Source organism: Narcine bancroftii, chromosome 6 (assembly GCF_036971445.1).
Source record: "Narcine bancroftii isolate sNarBan1 chromosome 6, sNarBan1.hap1, whole genome shotgun sequence".
In the NCBI taxonomy this organism is placed as follows: domain Eukaryota; kingdom Metazoa; phylum Chordata; class Chondrichthyes; order Torpediniformes; family Narcinidae; genus Narcine; species Narcine bancroftii.
Genome location: NC_091474.1, coordinates 9,854,502 through 9,874,941, shown reverse-complemented (window position 1 = coordinate 9,874,941; position 20,440 = coordinate 9,854,502). Strand labels below are relative to the sequence as shown.

The 20,440-nt window shown below is 38.9% G+C and overlaps 1 protein-coding gene across 6 annotated transcripts in view; it reads left to right on the top strand.

Moving 5' to 3' along the window:
* The window catches only part of LOC138735682 (peroxidasin homolog), a 179,359-nt gene that overhangs the window by 51,155 nt on the left and 107,764 nt on the right, over window positions 1-20,440 (top strand). For all 6 annotated transcript variants that reach the window (XR_011339869.1, XR_011339868.1, XR_011339867.1 and 3 more), the window contains exon 2: window positions 14,135-14,206. Coding sequence is in view for 3 of the 6 variants with exons in the window: in XM_069883882.1 (XP_069739983.1) it covers window positions 14,135-14,206 (72 nt within the window). In the remaining 3 variants the exon portion in view is untranslated. The remainder of the gene's footprint in view (window positions 1-14,134; window positions 14,207-20,440) is intronic.

Below are 20,440 nucleotides of genomic sequence, written 5' to 3'. Positions count from 1 at the left end.
TGTGAATCTGCAGGGGACTTTCTATTGCATCTGGTGCTCCTGTTGTCATCTCTTCCACTTTGAAGAGACTGAACACAGTCTGGGAACTTGCTTCATTGAGGACCTTCGCTCTGTCTGCTGGAATAATGGGGACCTCCCAGTGGCCAATCATTTCAATTTCTCACCCCATTCTCACACTGACATGTCCGTCCATGAGCTCATGTACTAATTAACCGAGACCACCGGCAAATTGGAGGAGCAGCACCTCTTATTCTATCTGCGCACTCTCCAACCAGTTGCCATTAACATGAAACAGCAAATTTTGAGACTTGTTCATGGCAATAAATTATGATCTGATTCACGGACTTCTCTGGTTTCCGTTAGGAGGCCATGCCCCTGTCTGTCTCTTTTTCTCTATTCCTATCTCTTCTTTCCACCAACTCCCCACCCCTTCCCTCTCCACTCAGAGAGGTACCCTCTTCCTATCACTTCTCAGCTTTTTTTCTCTCTTCCCTCCCACCTTATCAGCCTATGATCTCTTGCCTGTTCGCCTATTCACGGCCCTCAGCTCCTTCCCTCCTCCCACCATCTTTTAATTCAGGCATCTGCCTGATTTTGCTCATATTTTGATGAAGGCTGGAAAGGTTGGTTCTTTCCCTTGCTTCCTATGTACACTTCGTGACCTGCTGAGTTTCTCCAGCACTTTTGTGTACAGGTATAGCTCATTTTACCAATATCTGCTTTACAAAAATTTGCTTTTACAAAGAAAGCTGTGATCATTTTTATGAAAGCATTTGAATGGGTTATCACTTTAAAGAAAATAGCCTTCAATAGTAGTGAAAAGTACCATTTTGGTTTACAAAAGTTTTATTAGGAATGATCTAGTTTCCTTCAATAGTAGTGAAAAGTACCATTTTGGTTTACAAAAGTTTTATTAGGAATGATCTAGTTTCGTAAAGTGGGGTATACTCGTATTGCATTCTATCTACTATAGACATGCTTTTAAAACTATCACTGAAGATGGTTCTTCTTCAACAAATGCCCATTATGTGGCAAGCCTCTCATGTGCCTCACTGAGACAAAATGATACTGAGGGATGAAGCGTTCCCAAGGGGGAAAGCTTCAATGCAGGGAGTGAAGTAGCAATCAAAATACTGGAGGGAATTTTGATTGGAGTAATCATAACCCTTTATAGTTACCAACCTAAGCACAGTCTTTTCCCAACCTGTTGATGAAGATTTGAAGCTTGTATTCATTTAAAACAAAAAATATGGGGTTCCCAATGGCAGAATTATAGCTCAGTTGAAGGGCATTGAATCTATTCTGGCTTTATTATTTTGACAGTTGGAATATTATTGAACTATGTTGGATCAAATGTTTTCCAGTTCAATATCTTATCCAATTACAGTAAAGATTACTTTGGGGGAAAAAAATAATTCTCATTCGCTTGAATGACTCAAAATTTGTGGTGATCAATAAAGAGGCAGCATTTATTGAAGACCATGTCCTCAAAGATACAGTGGACTCTGTGCATTTTTCCTATTTTGACTTGACTCTTATATAATAAGCCATTTTAGCTGTTCAGTGACCATCCAGGTAGCACTCAGGGACACAAATTGTCAATGACTGGAAAGTAGGAAGCAAAATGATAGAGTCTGTTTTAATCCTTGTATTAGAACCAAAGTAAAGATTAAGGGAGAAGCTAAAGTAACGTCAAGGAGTTGAAAATGTAATAATTACAATATTTTAAATGAAGAAATATTTGAATATCATTCTGATGAAATAGGAATCCACATTTATAAAATTGATGTTCCTAAACTAGAAAGAATGTTCAGCACTAGTTCAGACATACTATGTATTAGAAACTCAACGAGATACTTTGCGATTGGGCTTCAAAGTTGAAGCTCTTTGTCAAATTCGTAATTCTGTACTGACTGCATGTTCAAAAAAGCTTATTTGAGGAGGATCGATTTATCACTGACGGTCTTTTCTGGACGCTCATATTTAATGTTGCATTTGCAGATGACTGACCCGAAACATCAACAAATCCTTTCCCCACACACAGACATTGTTTGACCTGTTGAGTTCCTCTTGATATTTTGTTGACAAATAGTAATGATGGTAAGTGGTGACAGTTGTGTCATCATTATAAATGCAAGTTACAAACCATGCTCTTTACACTTTTCAATGCCTCAATCAACCAACTGTCCTTATAAACGTGGAAGAGATTGAGGCACATAAAAGAGTAGAGCATTAGAGTTCAATATATTTTAAGGATAATTTTCACAGCTGGATGTTTCCAACTTACCCATTACAGCTGGTTACATGAAACAAATGCTACTTACTTTACAACTGTGAACAGAGCCCATTATTTTGTTCATGACTTTTTCCACAGTAAATCTGATAAGATATTTTCTAGCACTGGGAATCAATCAAGTTGAGGGGGAGGAGGGGGAGATGGTGGAGGAGGTGTAGTCATTTGTCTTGTCCTCATACAGTATTTTATCACTAAGAAATTAATTTACCCTGTCTTAACCTTTATAAACCTACAAAGGCTAATTGCAATTAGAACATTGAGGTCAAATGGAGGTCATCTGTGTTTAATGACCAAAGTAGGCAAATTAAAATGTCTGTCAATTTGAGGTTACAGCTCAAAAGCACCCAGAAATCCAGTGTTATTTCACATCTGTAATAGCTTATGACTTGAAATCTGCAATTTTTATGTAATATAGATTGTCAGTGATTTTACAGTAAAATGGATAACATTTTCTTCATAAGAATGTTATGTCTTCTTTGGCTTGGCTTCGCGGACGAAGATTTATGGAGGGAGTAAAAGTCCACGTCAGCTGCAGGCTTGTTTGTGGCTGACAAGTCCGATGCGGGACAGGCAGACACGGTTGCAGCGGCTGCAGGGGAAAATTGGTGGGTTGGGGTTGGGTGTTGGGTTTTTCCTCCTTTGCCTTTTGTCAGTGAGTGAAGAATGTTATGTAATATCATGTAAAAACACAAATGCTGGAGGAACTTGCTAGGTCTCGCAGCGAGGTAAAGATATATAATGGATGTTTCGAGCCTGAGCTTTCTTCAGGCCTTCATATCTTGAAGAAGGGCTCAGGCCAGAAACATTGGTTCTTTATCTTCCTATGGATGCTCCAAGACCTGCTGAATTCCTCCAGCATTTCTGTTTTTACTACAATCACAGCGTCTGCAAACCTTTGTTTTTCACTCAATGTAGTATCATGAGCAATTATTTTGTTAGCTGGTGGTGGCTGTAGTAAAGTAGTTGTAGTACAGAATGTTTGCATGCAGGTGAGAAACGAGCCCTCACCATGTTGCAGAGGAACTGAGAGGTCCTTCTAAGTCAATCAGGTAAAGTGGGGTAATTGGCCTTCCTTATACACATCTGTCACTGTCCTTCAGAGGTAAAAACAAAATTCTCATGTCCTCAAAACCAAACCCCTTCAAGCATTTTTTTTTAACTTTAAATGATATCCAAAGAAAGTCTTCAAAAGATGCTTTGGTTTTTGCAAAATTCGATCTATTGGAGGAACTGTTTGGACCCCCACCCAAAGCCTCCTCCAATCTTCCTCCTGATACTTTTTTCCATGAGGAATGAGATTACACTTCTGCTCAGTAATCTGAGCAAGTTTTCGCATAAGCAGGTGCCAGTTTTATTGAAGTTTTAAGACGCCTCACAGAAAATTCACAACCAGAGGGTATTTTCTCTCGGTCTCTCTTACAATCACCATGTATGTGGTTATTTTGATATATCAGGAATTAATTGTTATTATTTATTACCATCATGCTGGGAGTCTATTAGAACAATGAAATTCAAAACCTGGCTTATATTGTTAGATAGAATCCAGACCATTAGATGTTATGATGGTGCTTTAAGGTTTCAGCATCAGGCAACATCCAGGACATTTGGTGTTGGTCACCATAAATCAGGGTGCCATCCCAAGCCTGCATGGAGCAGAAAAAAATTGTTTAGGGAACTAAGGAGGAGGAAGATTTTGGAAAGGTGGAGCTCCTCAGTCTAGAATGAATTATCTATGAACAACTGCAACATTTATTCAGATTGGGAAAGTAAGTACAAAATTTGCCTTTAGCTTTAGACAGACCGAGAACATATTTGTTGTATGAGGAGGATTGTGTCTGATAATAATAATGGTGGTAGTGAAGACTCTGGGTGCATCCGATGAATGTGGAGGTGTGGTTGAGGTTACTGGGATTCCTCGTGAAGTCTTGTTCATGTTCAGACAATGTAGAAAGGGTCGTCTATTTTACATCCTCCTTTCAAATTCAGGTTGTTAATTTCAAATTCAGGTTGTTAATTTCCTCTCCCTTCTCTGTTCCTTACCTGATTACCTCTGCGACAGACAACCTGCAGTGATAAAGAGTGACACCTGAGTACTAAAGTGGTGCAGGCATAGAGTGTTTGAGAATTCTACCTTTCTCTTGCATCTATTATAGCACCAAGCTCATTAAACGCCTGTGGGCTACATGTATTCCAGATTAGACAAAGACAGTGCTGGCTCCCCCATCAAATGTGTGAAATAGCAAAAAGGATAAAATGAACAGATACAGGTTAAAGTCTTGGACAATTTATTGTGGAATATGTCATGTTTCTTAGCTCATTAGGAAGAGGAAGCCAATTGAGAAGTAGGACTTTGCTATCAAATCATTTTGTATGACAGCAGAAGATAGAGATGCAAACAGTTGTGAAAAATAAAAAAAACCCATTAAATGGGAAATGGGACATTACAAATCTTTGTAAGAAAAAAAACATTGACTGTGTTCAAGGGGGTGTCCTGATGCATGATTAGCAAAAGGTAAGTATACATATCCTGTAAGAAATTAGGGAAGTGAACAGAAAGTTATTGTTTGTTGCAAAGGAAATTGAATGCAAAAATAGTGAGGTTCTGCTTCAAGTACACAAGGATTTTGGTGAGATCACATCTGGAGTAGTCTGTACAGCACTGGTTTCCTTATTTAACAAAGTATGTTGATGCAATGGAGGCAGTTTAAAGTTCATTAGAATGCCTGCAATGAGTGGGCTGTTTAATGAGGTAAAGTTTGACAGTCTAAGCTTGTATGCATTGAAGTTCAGAAGAATGAACCATATAAAATTCCACCGGATCCACACTGCCACATCTCAAAACCTCATTCGCCATTACCAAGCACAGAGATCTCCTACACTTCATCCTCCACCATATCTATGCTTTCAGCCGCCGGTTCTATACTCACCCGGTATCCATCAGGATCAGAAGGTCACCTCCCTGGAGACTGCCACCTCTGTGATCTCCGACTTGGGTCTCCACCCTGGCCCTGGCAGCCCACAGTACTGAGCCTCTGTCGTGAATTCTCTATCCAGCCCCTCTCACCTTCTCCCTCCCCTCCCTCCTTTGGATCCTTCATATCCACCACCTCCCGATCCACCCATTCCTCCTCACCACCCTCCACCCCATTGAGTCTGGCCTTCCAACCATTACTTCATCTTTACCATTCCCTCTGATCTTCCCTTCTTGGAGACTAAATGTTTTGTCCTCAGTAGAGACCTCACATTCATCTCCCTTGGCCCAAACTCCAATGAGTTTGATGCCAAAAGCCTCTTTCATCTGCTCTGTCTCCATGCCCGTTTCCAAAACCAGTATTCTCCACACCCACCCCCCCCCCTTCCCCCCCACCACCACAGACCCCTTCTCCCATCTTAAACCTTCTTCCTTCACCTGGACACCTTGTTCCGTTCTTCTTCCTGCTTTGGATCTTTATATTTCCAACTGCCAACAACCATCTCAACCCCACTACTCCCCTCAACCATTCCATTCTCAGCCCCTCAGAACGCTCTGCCCTCTACTCTCTCTGCATTAAACTCAACCGCACCATCAATCCCGTAGACAAGGATGGTGCTGTTGTGGTCTGGTGTACTGAACTTAATCTGCCCAAAGCCAGACAACAACTCTCAGACACCTCCACTTACTTACCCCACCAACAGGACCCCAATAAAACTCATTAAACCACTACAATTATCTCATTGACACCATGAATGTCATGAAGGACATATGCTGTTTGTGTTGTATTTCTCCGCTTTGCATGTTATGAATAATATTTGCTGTAGATTAGGTTTGAGGATGAAACTTAATCTGCCTTATATATTCTCTCTCTCTCTCTCTCTCTCTCTCTCTCTCTCTCTCTCTCTCTCTCTCACACACACACACACCCCCCCCAACCACTTGCACAGATGGACTATTCCTTTGACCTGAAACCAGTTTTTGCACTCTTCAGTTAGCAGTACATAATATCACTAAATTTTGCTTCCTTCAACAACTCTTTAGATAGCCACACTCATCGAACCATCAATTCGATTATTTATTTAATTACATTCAAGCTACAAAAATAATTTTCAGTTTTGTTTTTCATTTGAAGAAATTTGGAAAAAGATGTATGTAGGAAATATGTTTTTCTTTAAAGGTGTGTCATTCAATGTCACTTGCATTTCATGTATTTTGCTTTAAGAATGATGTAATAAGGTTTAAAAAAAAAGATAGTGAGTGACCATCTCACTTCACAGGATGACAGATGGTGAGTCATCCCATTGACTGCACAAGAGTGGTTTTAAACTCAGTTCTCCCACGCTCTTTTCCACAGCTCTAATTCTTTTCCTTTGAAGTGTGCAACTTCCAAATTCACTTCCAAGTGCAATAATGGGCAGTGGATTGGAAAATGTTTTTCTCATTTAGAGAATGGGAGAGAAAAGGAATTAAAAGAATAGAAAATTTTTTTGGGGAAATCATTTATTAACATTTGAACAAATGAAGTACAAATATGGAATAACTCATGGTACAATGTTTGCATACCACCAACTGAAAGCCTACTTAAAGGATAAATTGGGAAGCAGACTGAGATTACCAGAAGGAAGCAGCTTTGAATATGTGATTACAGAAACAATGATAATAAAAAGATTTATAACAAACATGTACTTCAAGCTGCAAGAGAAGGAAAATGAAGAAATAAGCTATAAACCCAAACTAAAGTGGGAAAAGATTTAAACATAAAGATAAAAAATGAAGCATGGGAAAAGTTATGTTCTGGAACTATGAAGAATATAATAAACACAAGGTTACACATGATGCAGTATAATTGGTTACACAGGTTATATATCACGCCCCAAAAGTTAAATAAAAGGGATCCAACATTATCAGATAGATGTTTTCGCTGTAAGAAGGAAATGGGAACAATCAGTGCATGCAATTTGGGCATGTGAGAAAGTGGAAAAGTTTTGGGAAGATCTAAATCAGGTGTTAAATAAAATCACAAAAAGCAACATACCAAAAAATCCAGAGATCTTTCTTCTAAGTAATATAAGAAGTAAAGAATTAGGCCTCAAACTGGATGAAGCGCAAAAAAGATTTATTATGATAGCCTTAGCTGTAGCAAAAAAATGTATAATGTCAACTTGGAAATCAGAAGAGAGCCTGAGAGTACACCAATGGTACATGGAAATGAATGAATGTATTCCATTGGAAAAAATAACATATAATTTTAAAAATAAAGTCAAATTATTTGAACAAATTTGGGAACCGTACATGGAACATAACAGAGAGGGCTTGCCTTGGACCTCCACCCCCTAAAATGATAAAATGATAAGAAAACAAAATGACTTGATCCAGTGTGTAAAAGTAGATGACTCAATTTTCTTTTTTATTTTCATTGTGTGATGACATTGTTTAATGGTTTTATTGTATTGTATATGTTGAACTTTTAATGGGTTTGGAGGGGGGTGGGAAAGGGGGAGGGAAGGTAGGGGGGGAAAAAAGGGGAGAAAATGCCACTGTGTATATATTTAAGAGGGAAATGTTTGTATGTATTTTGATTGATATGGTTCACAGTGTGAAAAATGAAAAAATTTAAAAAAAGAATAATGCAATACAAAAAAAAATGTTTTCCTGATTTTTTACAAATCCCCCTTATTCCATGCCGTCAAGTCACTTTATTTATTGTTCATACTATGCTTGCACAGGAAAGATGAGATAGTGTTTCTCCAGGACCATGGAGCATATTTGCATAAATATAAATTGGAATAGAAGCAAAACGCATTAAAATATTAACATGTATACAGTAACAGTCCTTGGTACCCTATCCAAAAATGTTCTGGGAGTTCAGGAGTCCCTAGTTCTTGAAACCAGGATCTCGAGGGCCTGCTCCTATCTATTATATCTGAACCATTCATGATTCCACTTTCAACCTTGTCTCTCTAAATAACTAAAGTTCCTCATCTCTGGAATCTTTTAAATAATCTCTTCTTCTTAATACAATCTCTCAGCCCTGTGATGTTTCTTTTATTGTAATGAAGAAACTTGGATTCTTTTGTATTAAGTAAAATGTGGGACATCCATTTTGCATCTAACCTGAGATGGAACATTCATCTCCAACTCCCTCTAGTGGTCAGGATGGTCAGGAGGATCACTAACTCCCAATCACCACCAACCCTTCATATCTCTCCTGAAGTGAACTACACACAATACTCAAGTTATGACCAGTGTTTCATAAAGGTTTTATAGTTACTTTTTTGCTCCTGTATACTATTCCTCTCTTTATAAAGTCCAGGATTCCAAATCCTTTTTTATTAATCCTCTTTCTTAACTTGCCATGTCACTCTCAATTATTCATGTACATATCTCTAAGTTTATGTGATTCATTCAGTGATGTGAAGTGAAAAAAGCCAGCAAAATTAAATGGGGTGAAGTGAAAGCTGCATTTATGATAAAGTGAAAGAAGGTTATGTTTTTGTTATTGTAGAAATATTTAGAGAAAAGCTTGAACAGGTCAGTAAATATTGTAGGGTTGTCATTTATGTGGTTTTCAGAAAATAGTCTGTTGATTTTGCAGCAACTGGCCAATAAAATTTAAAAACTCCAGCCCCCACTTTTGCAGCAGGAAGTTATCAAAAACTGTTGCTAAACTGAAAAGAAGGCATGGGGAAAAGGGGGATGGTAATCACGAATTTGTTCAGTTGCAGTCGTGTAATGGAGAGCCACGTTAAATCAAAGGATGGATTCCTCAGTGGCCTGTTTATCTACTGTAGTGACTCTGTGTCACATGTAAGTATAGGGGCTAAGAAAATAGCAACTATCCATGCAGAAAGCCATGAAGTAAATGACCATCCAGCTGTGAGGGTACTGCTAACGTTCTACAACGATGAGAATACAAATAGGAAAAAATTGTCCAAGCATGCAATTCCATCTCTTTGGTAATGTTGCTTGGAAAAATAATGAGCACATTCAAAAAAATTAATGAATGATGCAATATCTTATCCACAGATTATGCAAACTTTATGATAAAACCATTCTGTAATTTGAAATCTACCTATCCTTATATTAGAAAAATTCAGATATCAGTCCTCAGCGACTCATTAGACGTGGTGATAAAGGCTGGCCTAAATTCTGTTTTTAAGTTGGTAACGAATTTTATAATTTATAATGATGCTTTATTCAGAGATGAACAGGAGTTATTGTTGTCTGCTGGGAAATGGGTTTTGCCCTGCAGAATTATCCCACCAAATGTGTTTCTTGAATTTTCTTTAATCAAGGCTGGTAGATTTGTTGAATTGTGTGGACCAGTATTTCTCAAAATCTGTGGTACGCTGACAACCGGGGGCCTGTGGATTTGTCATAGGTGGTCTGTGATGGGTGGACCTTAAGCAAGAGGTGTACAGGAGAACTGCTGGACTGCCAAATGAGCATGTGTAAATTTTTTAATTTAATTTTTTCCAATTTAGAGATACAGCAGGGTCACAGACTCTTCCAACTCATGAGCTTTAACCTACAAATCCCATACGTTTATGGAGGGTGGGAGGAAGCCCACAAAGACACCGGGAGAACAGACAGCGCTGGGTTCCAACCTGGGTGGCTGGCCTTGTGGTAGTATTGCGCTAACTGCAGCGCTAACCATGCCTCCCTGACTTCCAGATTTACCAGACATAAATTCACAAAATCCATCAACACCAAAAAAATTCCCATTAGTGGTCTGGAATTGAGTTCGACCTCACTAACCCTCATCGGCGGCCCATAGTTAATCGAGGTTTCAACCTTCAGAGTAAAATCCCTCAAGTCTGAAGTAAGAAAGTGTCTTTTTTCTTTTTGCTGGGTTTATTTTTTTTGTCAGAGAACTGCTCCTCCTCCCCCCAACACCCCCTCCTCATTCCATTCAAGCACTGGAAATTGAACCAACCCATGTTCACCAGGCTTGTGTTACCTTTTCCTCAAAATTTAATTCATAATTCAACAAAAATATGAAGGTGACTTCATTGATATTGGGCTGAACCCTCTGCCGTGCTAAACCCCATAACCATTCAATTGAAAGGCCAGAAGCATTTTTTCCTGTTTCATCTTCACAGGTGGCAGGAAACCGGATGCTTGGACAAGGCATGGTCATTTCAGTGACTTAAAGACCAGGACATTGAACCTCTGCATAAGCAGCTGTTTCCTCAAACTTTTCATGGTTTAATTTTCTTCTTAAATTGTACTGTGAGGAGTGGTCAGAAGATGCTCAGTTAATACAACAGGAAGGAGCAGGGTGAATGGTGTTCAGAATTAATCCATGTTTCTTTGATGTTGACTGTGCCCATAACACCCATGTGAAGCGATTCCTTCTTTCAGATGTGTCATGAGTGACCGCAGACTCATTCAAAACATGTCCCTCTGTTTTACTACAGTGGATTTTCTGAATCTTAAAAGTACATTTCACCAGTTTATATATTTATATAGGTATTTTGTCATGATTATGTATATTTTAATATTTATTATTTCAGTACAGAAATAGTGAATTAAATGTATTTAGTTTCTTTACCTCTTGGTTTTCATTTGTATAGACCAAAATTGATTCATTTTTTAATTAAAAAATTCTTTCAACAGAAAATACCAGATGTTGCTAAACATTGGTAATAACTGAAGAAATGCCTCCAAATTTAACCCACTTTTTTCAAAAAGTGCAAAATATTCAAATACCAACTATATTTTATGAGGGAACCGATCTACCAGCTGGATTAGAAAAATTACGTTCTGTAATTTCTTTCCGGTTAAGTGACTCTCATGGGACAAGTAAAATATTGTAACAGGGAAAAAGTATTGGTGAAATTGGATATTTGTGAAAGAGCGTTTCAAAATGTAAACTCTGTCAGTGGTACAATAGGATCTTTCTCTTGTGAAATATATAAATTGTAATAAGAGCCAGATGCCTCTCCTGAGTGGTTGGGGAATTGAACATTGACAGCTTCTTCCTATCAGCCTATACATCAACTGAAATCCGTGCCCTTGTCTGCAAAGTTCTCCATCCTCCTGTTTCTGCCCACCTCGTTATGCTTCATATTCCCATGCCTGGCTTCCACGAATGGATAGTGAAGTTCCCTTTGAAGAATGCCCCTCGTGACACTGCTTGGGCTGGAGATCATTTGGCTAGTGTTCACAAGCAGTCACTCCTACCCAACATGCCCATTTCTGGCTCTAATTTGCTCGATATTTTTTTTCCAGGCCAATATCGTTCTTGAAATTTGCCCTTTTACATTTTTTTATATAGCAGTGAGATGCTTTCAAGTACCTTTTCTTTCTGAGGCCTGGACTGACAATGGCAAGAATGCCCAGTCATTGGAAACATCCCACCAACACGGTGCACAAATTTCCCCGCATTCACTGCAAGGATATGTAAACCAACTTCAGTGTACCAAGCCAGCCAACATTCCCAGTGTAGAAGCTTTAGTTATGTACGTTATCTCACCTCCCCACTGATCAATGGAAACCCATGACCATTCAAAGTGGTGGAGCATTTTGGATTAAATATGCTGTGGCCCCCATTGAGAATGGCTGGAATAGATCATAAATAGTTCTGGTCCCATGATTGCACCCTGTGGGACTTCACCAGATACAGATTACCAATTCAGAAATGACCCAGTTACCCTGACCTGGTGGCGTTTTGACAAGTGCTGTAATGAGAATCGAGAAGAATCGGCAGCTATGTGAGGCAGGCAGCAAAACCGAGAAAGACACCAGTGAAGCAGCAAAAGATGAGACATGAGGAAGCCAAGAATTGGAAGTTACCTGCCTGAGCATTGGCTCTAATCTCAGCAAATTATTGAGCACCCCATGAAGATCACAGATAAGCCTGATAGCCCACAGGGGGGGGATATGGAGCCACACTGGAAACTAATCTTGTATCTGTGACTGAGGAAAGAAGGTGGTAAAAGAAGATGTATGTTGAAGATGGAGCTTTTCTTTCAAAAAGAACATGACAAGGAGTTAATGAAGAAAATCTGAAGATGTTGGGGGCAAGTACAATACATAAATGTGCTGGAGAAACTCAGCAGGTTATGCAGCATCCACAGGAAGGAAAGGGTAACCAATGTTTCATGTTGTTCCTGTTGAAGTGCCCAGGCCCGAAATGCTGGTTATCCTTAGAACAGGTTTCCCCACTATCCAAAAGTAGAGCATTCCTATGAAACCTTTTGTAAGCTGAAATGGCGAAGAAGCAATGACCATTAATTTATATGGGATAATTTTTTATACATTTGCTGACCCAAAAAAATAACCTAGCAAATAGCATCCTTACGAGCTCTCTTCGGCTTTTCTGATACCTTGCTAATGGATGCACAAAATAAATCGAGATCAAGCACAGATGCTCACGGTCACAGTTCAAAGCTATGGCGGCTTGATGCTGATTGTAGTTCCCAGGGAAGGAGCTTGGCGGCGCCACTTTCGCTGCTCGGGGTGAGCACTGCCTCTATAACAGCTCGCTGCAAAACAAACGCTGAGCGCTATTTTCCCTTTTTCATAAAAGCCTCTTTGGATTTCTTTTGGTTAGTGAAGACAGCTACTAATGTAGGTCTTTCGTAGTGGCGTGAAGTGAACTTTCAAAAAGCGGGGGATACCTGTATTACAATTTTTGTGCAATTTCCTTTGATATCTTTAACCAACATAAAAATCTGTTAAACTCCATACCAAATTTTAATTGATGCATATGTCACTGACATTTAAACTATATCTAATGCTCTGTGTGTGGGAAGAAAAGTGGTAGCCATTGTAAATCAGTCTCCTTTCAATCTTGAATACCTCAGTTCTAATAAGATGCTGTCTCTTGTTCTGGGTTTGCTTATCATAGGAAATAGTTGCTCTGGACAATGTTATTTCAGGGACAACTGTAAATTGGTGGACAAACTCACGAGATGGAAGCAAGGTGGATGTTCATTTTCTTAAAATTTTATCATTTTTACCAAGGAATAATGACAGGAAGAACAGGAAATGGGATGAAAGTTGACCCCCAAGTAGAACTCATGGGATTGATCAATGGAAGAAAAGTGCACTGAGGGCAGGGGAATTTACTGTGGATGATAGAAGGAAATGACGTAAGGTTGGTGGTGGGGCATCCCAAGAATTCTGGGAAAATATTCTTCCACCTTGTGGCTGAAGAGGATTTTACATGCTGACTTGCCTTGGCCAACTTACTACTGTTGCATATTTTAGCTGTTGGGATTTTTGCCACATGGGGCCTCCTCAGTGAAAAATTCCAAATGATTTTCCAGTGCAATCATATCACCAACATGTAAATTAAATCACAGCATATCTGCAGCAGAAGTTGGTGATAGAAGATGGAGAAGATGACGCATCAGGTCAGTGAGTTGACGTGGATAAAGTCAACCTGTCCCCATCCCATTTTTGTTCCATTGGCACGATAGGGAATCCCTCCTTGAATAGCATGGTCCAATTTTTGCAATTCTGCAAAAGGAACAATGCCTCCTCCTCAATAGGAGTATCGCCAGGCATGGTGATACATTTGGAAATAATGTGTCAGAAGCTCAATCATGTCTTGTGCCAGGAAGCGACCAATCAAATTTGTTGAGTGACATGAAATGACTTGGAAATAGATGTTGTTGAGATTCACTTTAGGAAAAGCTCATTTTCAGTCATGCAGTGTTGACATAAATAACGCTGTGCATTGAATTTCTAGGTGTCTATCTCTTACATCAAAATCAATAACAAAATTATCGACTCTCTCTTTTAATTTTAAAAAATAATCTATTTCAATTGCCAAAATGTGGTGAAACAGTGGAATACAGTAAAAGTCTGTCATCTCGTATCAACATTTTGTTTGCTTGAATGTGTTTTTGCAGGGACCTACGATTCAATCGTATTAAGGAAATCCGTCCAGCAGCTTTTAAGAGACTGAGGAATGTAAACACATTGTGAGTACACCAGGATTATGTTATTTTCTCTGTGTAGATATGTATTGGGGAGGTGAAATGTATGAACTTAACATTGACAAATATATCATCCCGTGCTTTAGAAACATGCTTTGCCCACTCATAGAATATTATGATGAGAAGATTTAAGAAATTTGGATGCTCTGGTGATTGTCTGAAGATCACTATTTGATCTATGTCTTTAAATCCTTGATTAGACAGGGGGATAGATTAGATTTAGTTTTAGGGGTTTTTTTGTGGGGTTTTTTTGCTAAAATTCTTTTTTTAGATTAGCTTGTTAAATATGCATTTAATTATGGCTGTGATAGATCATATTAAATTAGTCAGGCATTTACCCTTTGTTTAGATCAAGGGATTGTCTAATTTTTTTAAATTCAGAATTATTTTTAAGAAATATTGTTAAATATACAAATATGGATTAATTTGTGATAGTATGACCTGTTATTTGTTTAATTAGAAACTTTGTAGGATTAAACTCAATAAAAATAATTTAAAATAAAGAAAAGAAACTCAGGGTACATTTCAGGCTATTTTCCCAGAAGATGGTGAATCTGTGGGATTTGCTGCCCATTGAAACAGCGGAGATTACCTCAGTCAATATATTTAAGACCAGGTTGGAATGGAGGGATATGAGTCCCATTGAATGGCGGAGCAGGTTCGATGGGCCGGATGTTCAACTTGTAAGAGCAATGTGAGATCATCGTGTGAGATTTATGTGCATTCTCATGGAGTTTGAATTCACTTCTGATTGGGAGTGCAGGTGATGGTGAGAGAAATGGATAACGTGTAGAAGGCAGGAGGAGTGACAGTGTTTTGAAAGATAATTAGATTTTTTAAAATGTTGTTCAATTTTGGCCTTTTTTTACATATATGGATGTATGGATGTAGCCACAAATATCTCAGTGGCCCTTTTTAAAGTTATCTTCCTACAGATTTCAATTAAACATGAGATCTCTAAGTTTGATTGTTGAGTTGTAATTGTCTTCATCTTTTGGTTTGATTTGTTGGCTTGATTGTTGGCTTTATATATTGCTAGTATTACTAGCTCCTGTTTTATTTAGTGAGTGTCACTTTGGGGGTTGGTGAAAGCTGCAACCACTCACAGTTTTCACATTTACAGATTGCATGGCACCATCGGGTCCAAACTATAACAAGGTTGATGCTCTCAAATAAGACCAAGAACAATGGTTGCTTATTCAGGAAAAACAGATGGTGACCGACAGTCATGTGATTGAGTTGTATGAATGGGACATTTAAAGAAACAGAACTGAGTATTGATTAACCAGCCATCTGATAAACACAGACGGGGAATGACTGTGTGAAAATGGACATTTCCGCTGATTCTCATTGTCAGAGGAATTATTGAATCACCTTGATCATTGTAATAGTAATTTTTATTGACCCATATCTGGGTAGAGAAAGCAGGTGAATTCCTACATTGCATCATGACCATTGTGGTGGTCATTTCAAATGACCTGTTCCTGGGTTTTGGAAGCTTTGTGGAAATCACACATTTCATTTCTCCTGCACAAGGAAGAGGGGAGTTGTGGCAACCATTCATATGAAAGGAGATTTCTCTTCTCATCAAGGAACGTCTCACCTCCTTCATGACTATTTCTGTGCAACAGTCGAAAAGTCTGAGTTTCAACACAAGATACCAAAGGCTGAACTTTTGGAATGAATTTCCAGATTGGTTTAGATCTCTCTCTCTCTCTCTCTCTCTCTCTCTCTCACTCACACATTAGATTTAAGTAAGATTTTATTATTGTTTTAAAAATAACACTGACTTGGTCAATTTCTATTGCTGCTGGTCTGCGACGTAACAATGTTGAGTTTTTTATTACTTAATGATTCAGTCGGGAAAAGCTTGTAAATGGTAAATCAATAAACTCTTCAAAGTCTCAAATCATTTTCTAACTCGAAAGACAGGTGAGATAAAATCTATGCTTTATATTTCCAATGAAATAGCCCATTTAAGCTGAAGAGAGATGGAATTTATTGCTGAAAGTAAAAACAAATAATCGGTATTCTTTCCCTCCTTTCAGATAAACATGTATAATTTTGTCTCCGAATCTTTAACTAATGGCAGCCATTATGCTTTATTGTACATTCACAATTTATTGAAAAACAACCAAAATGGGGGTAATGTCTTGAAATTAAGATTGAGGGTGGGGTGTTGAAAATAGAATAATAATCATTGAATCGCTACTTCCTTGGAATTCCACTTTTTATTTTCTGCTCATGTTGCCATGTGATACATTATCAAATGTTTTGCAGAAATCGCTACAAAACAATATCAGAGACACAACTTTCAGTGATTTTTTTCCCCCCTATGTTTCCTCGTGAAATAAATCCAGTGGTTAATTACATCCAACCTTCCATTAGGATTGTTCCAACTGTCCTGGATTGATCTCTGCCTTTCTAAAAGATGATTGGTTCAAAATCTGACCAGGAGAGGTCAATTCTGCGGAGATGCCAATGTAAAAGTGACGGTGTAGGAGGATGGAATAGTCAATCTTGGCCAAGGCTGTAGGTAGGTTGAGAATGTATCACAGGCACTTGATATTCTGATCTCATTTAGCCTTTGCGCACCATTGTCGAGTGGTGTCCCTTCTTGGACCCGGGTGAAATTCCCAGGAAGCCAGGACCTACCGGGCCTTTCACACCGTGGTCAAAATTCCTCTAATTTTCCCACCCCAGCAATTTGGTGGGGGGGGGGGGGGGGGGGGGGGAAGGGGGCTCCCGCTCCGACTGATGATGCATTACACTCTCACAAGAGAAAGCCATCCACCCTCATGCTTTATTTGGGACAAATGAACTCCCTCCCTCCTGCTCTATTTTCTGTGGGTGTTATTCCTGTTAATATTATTAAAACATCAAGTTTTAATGTAGAATGGCCACTTTCTGCTCATATTTTTGCTTTGATTTGCTCAAATGTACTATTTTTCCTTACCAATATTTAAAGCCTTTGATTTGCACGTTAATTTGCAGTACAATTCTGATGTTTTGCATAAGTAACGTGGCATTAAAAATAATAATTCTCACATTATTACATTGCAAGTTAATGTAAAAGCAGCAGAGCTGCTTGGCACAGAGCCGGTTTTCTTCTATAACTTGCTGTTTTATTCAGCATTTTTTGCTGCTGTCAAGAAAGAATAAAAGTGATTAAATCTTGTTTATTTAAAAAAAAACAGGAAATTGAGAACTTTGTTTATAAATCTTAAGAATACTATTCTGACTGAAGAAACATTCTGTGGCAAGGCAGAAAAGAGCCTTTGTTTTTAATTGTCAGCCTCGTTGCCAAATATTGCCGCCTATAAAACTTTTTCTAACTTGAATTATGTTCTTTTAAACAATAGTTTTCCTTAGTATAGAAATATGTCTTTTCATTTACAATCATTTGAAACTTTTAAAAGTGAGCTGTATAAGTATCTAAAAGGAAATAATTTGCAGGGCTATGGGGAACGGGCAGAGTGAGAGTGGCAATATAGAACCAACACAGCCTCAGGTCTCTTTTAAAGATGTGGATCCGAAACATAGACTGGCCATTTCTACCTGTGGATGATGCCTGTCCCGTTGAGTTCCTGCAGCAGTTCATTGTTTGCTCAATGAGTTGAATGGCCTCTTTCTATGCTATAAACATCCTATGTCTCTTACTGGAAAAACACAATGCTGGAGGAACTCAGCAGGTCAAATAGCAAAGCTAACGATACGGAACCAACATTTCAGGCTTGAGCCCTTTATCACACCGTAGCTTCAACCACAGTGTTTGCAGACTTTTGTGTTTTATTACCTGTGTTTCTTAGATCAGTGGGGGGGGGGGGGGGGGGGGCGCTGGCTCATTCCAGTCCTTATTTTGGCATCCAGGGAGTCACCAAAGTCAGAATGCATTCCTGCTTTTTTTTAAAAGAGAGGAAAATAAACATGCATTGTCTTATGTAAGTATAATGAATTGATGGTATTCCACATTAAAATTTACTCCTCTCCAACATTTTCTTAAGTGGACAACTGCATGGTCAATTAATTTGCCTTTGGTTCAAGCATGATAAGTAATAGAAGTGGAAGGCCAAGCATTTTCCTGCAAATTTAGCAATTGTAATGGTCTTTCTCTTCATTTGTGAGCCTCTGATCCTTTATCAGAGGGTGGTTGATTGACCTGTGGGAGGAGCAGACGTTCTTCCCCAGCCTTTCCAGTTTTACTTTTGAAACATACATGTGATCTCCACGGGACTGACTGAAGAGCACTAAAGCACAGAAAACAGGCCTGTTTTCTGGACTGTGTAGCATGCTGCTAGTTCCATTGACCTGTACCCATTCCATAATTCTCCAGGCCTTTCCCATCCACATATCTATCCAATTTATTCTTAAAACTTAAGAGTGAGCCCGCATTTACCATGCTGATATTCATGGTCTCGTTCACCTTTGGGATATCTGTCACCAACCTTTTTTTTTTGAGTTTAGATCACAGGAAATCTATGTTACATTTTTTTTTTCCTCTTTGTCTCTTCACCATTAACCCTCTCCTCCTCTTGGCCCCATCCATTATCACTCTTTCCATTTAACTGTTTGCTGGTCTTCATCCAGTACATGAAGGTGTGTCTGTGGGAGGGAGGATGTGTCTGTGGGAGGGAGGATGGGTAGAGGTCTTGGAGAGCCTCATCCCTCTTCTCCTGATCTCTTATGGAATCCTGCTCACCTGCGATATTTTCTACAATATCCTCACAGTATGAGCATGGCTCAGAAGATCTGAACCCACCATTTGATTACCCACAGATGCTGCCTCATCAGCAGGTCCTTGTGTTAACCGCTGTGGAATGGGAGACTACATCTCGGGTGCTGAATATTAGAATTGCCAAATCAGTTCTGGTGTTGCCCAGTGGATACAAACCAAAGTTCCTATCGATCTTCCTCAAGAATGCCTCCCAATCCCAAGCTTAAGAGCAGTCTAGTGAACACAACACTTTCTCTCCCACCATCCTTCTCAATCTCGATGGTGATTAACAAGACGTGCCACCTTAAGGGAGCTTAACACCGATGACCTAGATTACGACAAATCAAACCGATTTCACAATAGAACACTTGCACCCAAGTCAGAGAAGGAAGCAAATTGAACTTGATTTGAACTCAATATGAGAGGTAAAAGTCTCATATCTAAAGCCATCCAGTTCCTAGATACGTTTCTCTTAATGTTTTTAGATACGTTTCTCTTAATGTTTTTAAAATTTAACGCTTACATTTTGGATCTGCAGTAAATGCAGCTGTTGGTGACTGAATAATGAACTATTAACTAAGAGGCCTCTGAAAGGCAGTGTTACTGCTTAACATTACTTCATCTCAGTGGGATATTATTTTACCATGCAATCTGAAAAATTACTTCATGTCTTATGGGATTTTGCCTGACATGTGCCATCTGCAGGAATTGTTTTTGCTCTTTTGTTTCCATACATTTTATAACAATCCAATGTCTCTTTCGGTGCTTTTTCTATTTCTTTTTCTCATCTTTCCATTGGTCTAATGCTGATAACAAAGGGGCTATAAAAAGCAAAGCTAATTACAAGGAGATTTTTCTGCTGTTTTGTTTCCATTTTAAAAGAAAATACAATTCATCTTGTAGAAAATATCCACCATATTTATTTTTCATCTTTGCTTCCTTTGGGGACCAAGAGCTAAGTTTTGCTTTCCCTGTGACCCATTCCCGATGCTCATTAAGAATGGCCGCTCCATGCCCTGGAGCAGGTTCATTCACTTCATTAAAGTTGGCATGTCAGGTCGGCCTTGGATCATCACAGTTAGAAGCCGGGAAGAAGCCAATCTGTGAGCCTCCATGAGTCGTCACTGACCGGCTTCCAACATTCTTCACCAGGAGAGCTATACATGCTAATATGATGGGGACTTGCAAGCAGCCAGCCAAGAATATAATTTGTGGTTGCTGTTACTGGATAGCAGAGCAAATCAATTTTCTAAACAAACTGTGTGGGAGTTGAGAATGATCTCCCCTCCAAGAAATGTTTAAAAAAAAATCAAAAGACATGCAGCAGAAAATGATGAGAATAAATTTAAATCGTAATCTTTTTTTTCTTAAATAGAATAATGCCTCAATCAGAATCTGTTGAATGTCACTTTATTCTTGTTAGTTGTACTGAGAAAGTGATGCTAACCCGAAGCATTACCTAGTTCCTCTTTCCACAGATGGTTGGCCATTTCTCTCTTTGTTTC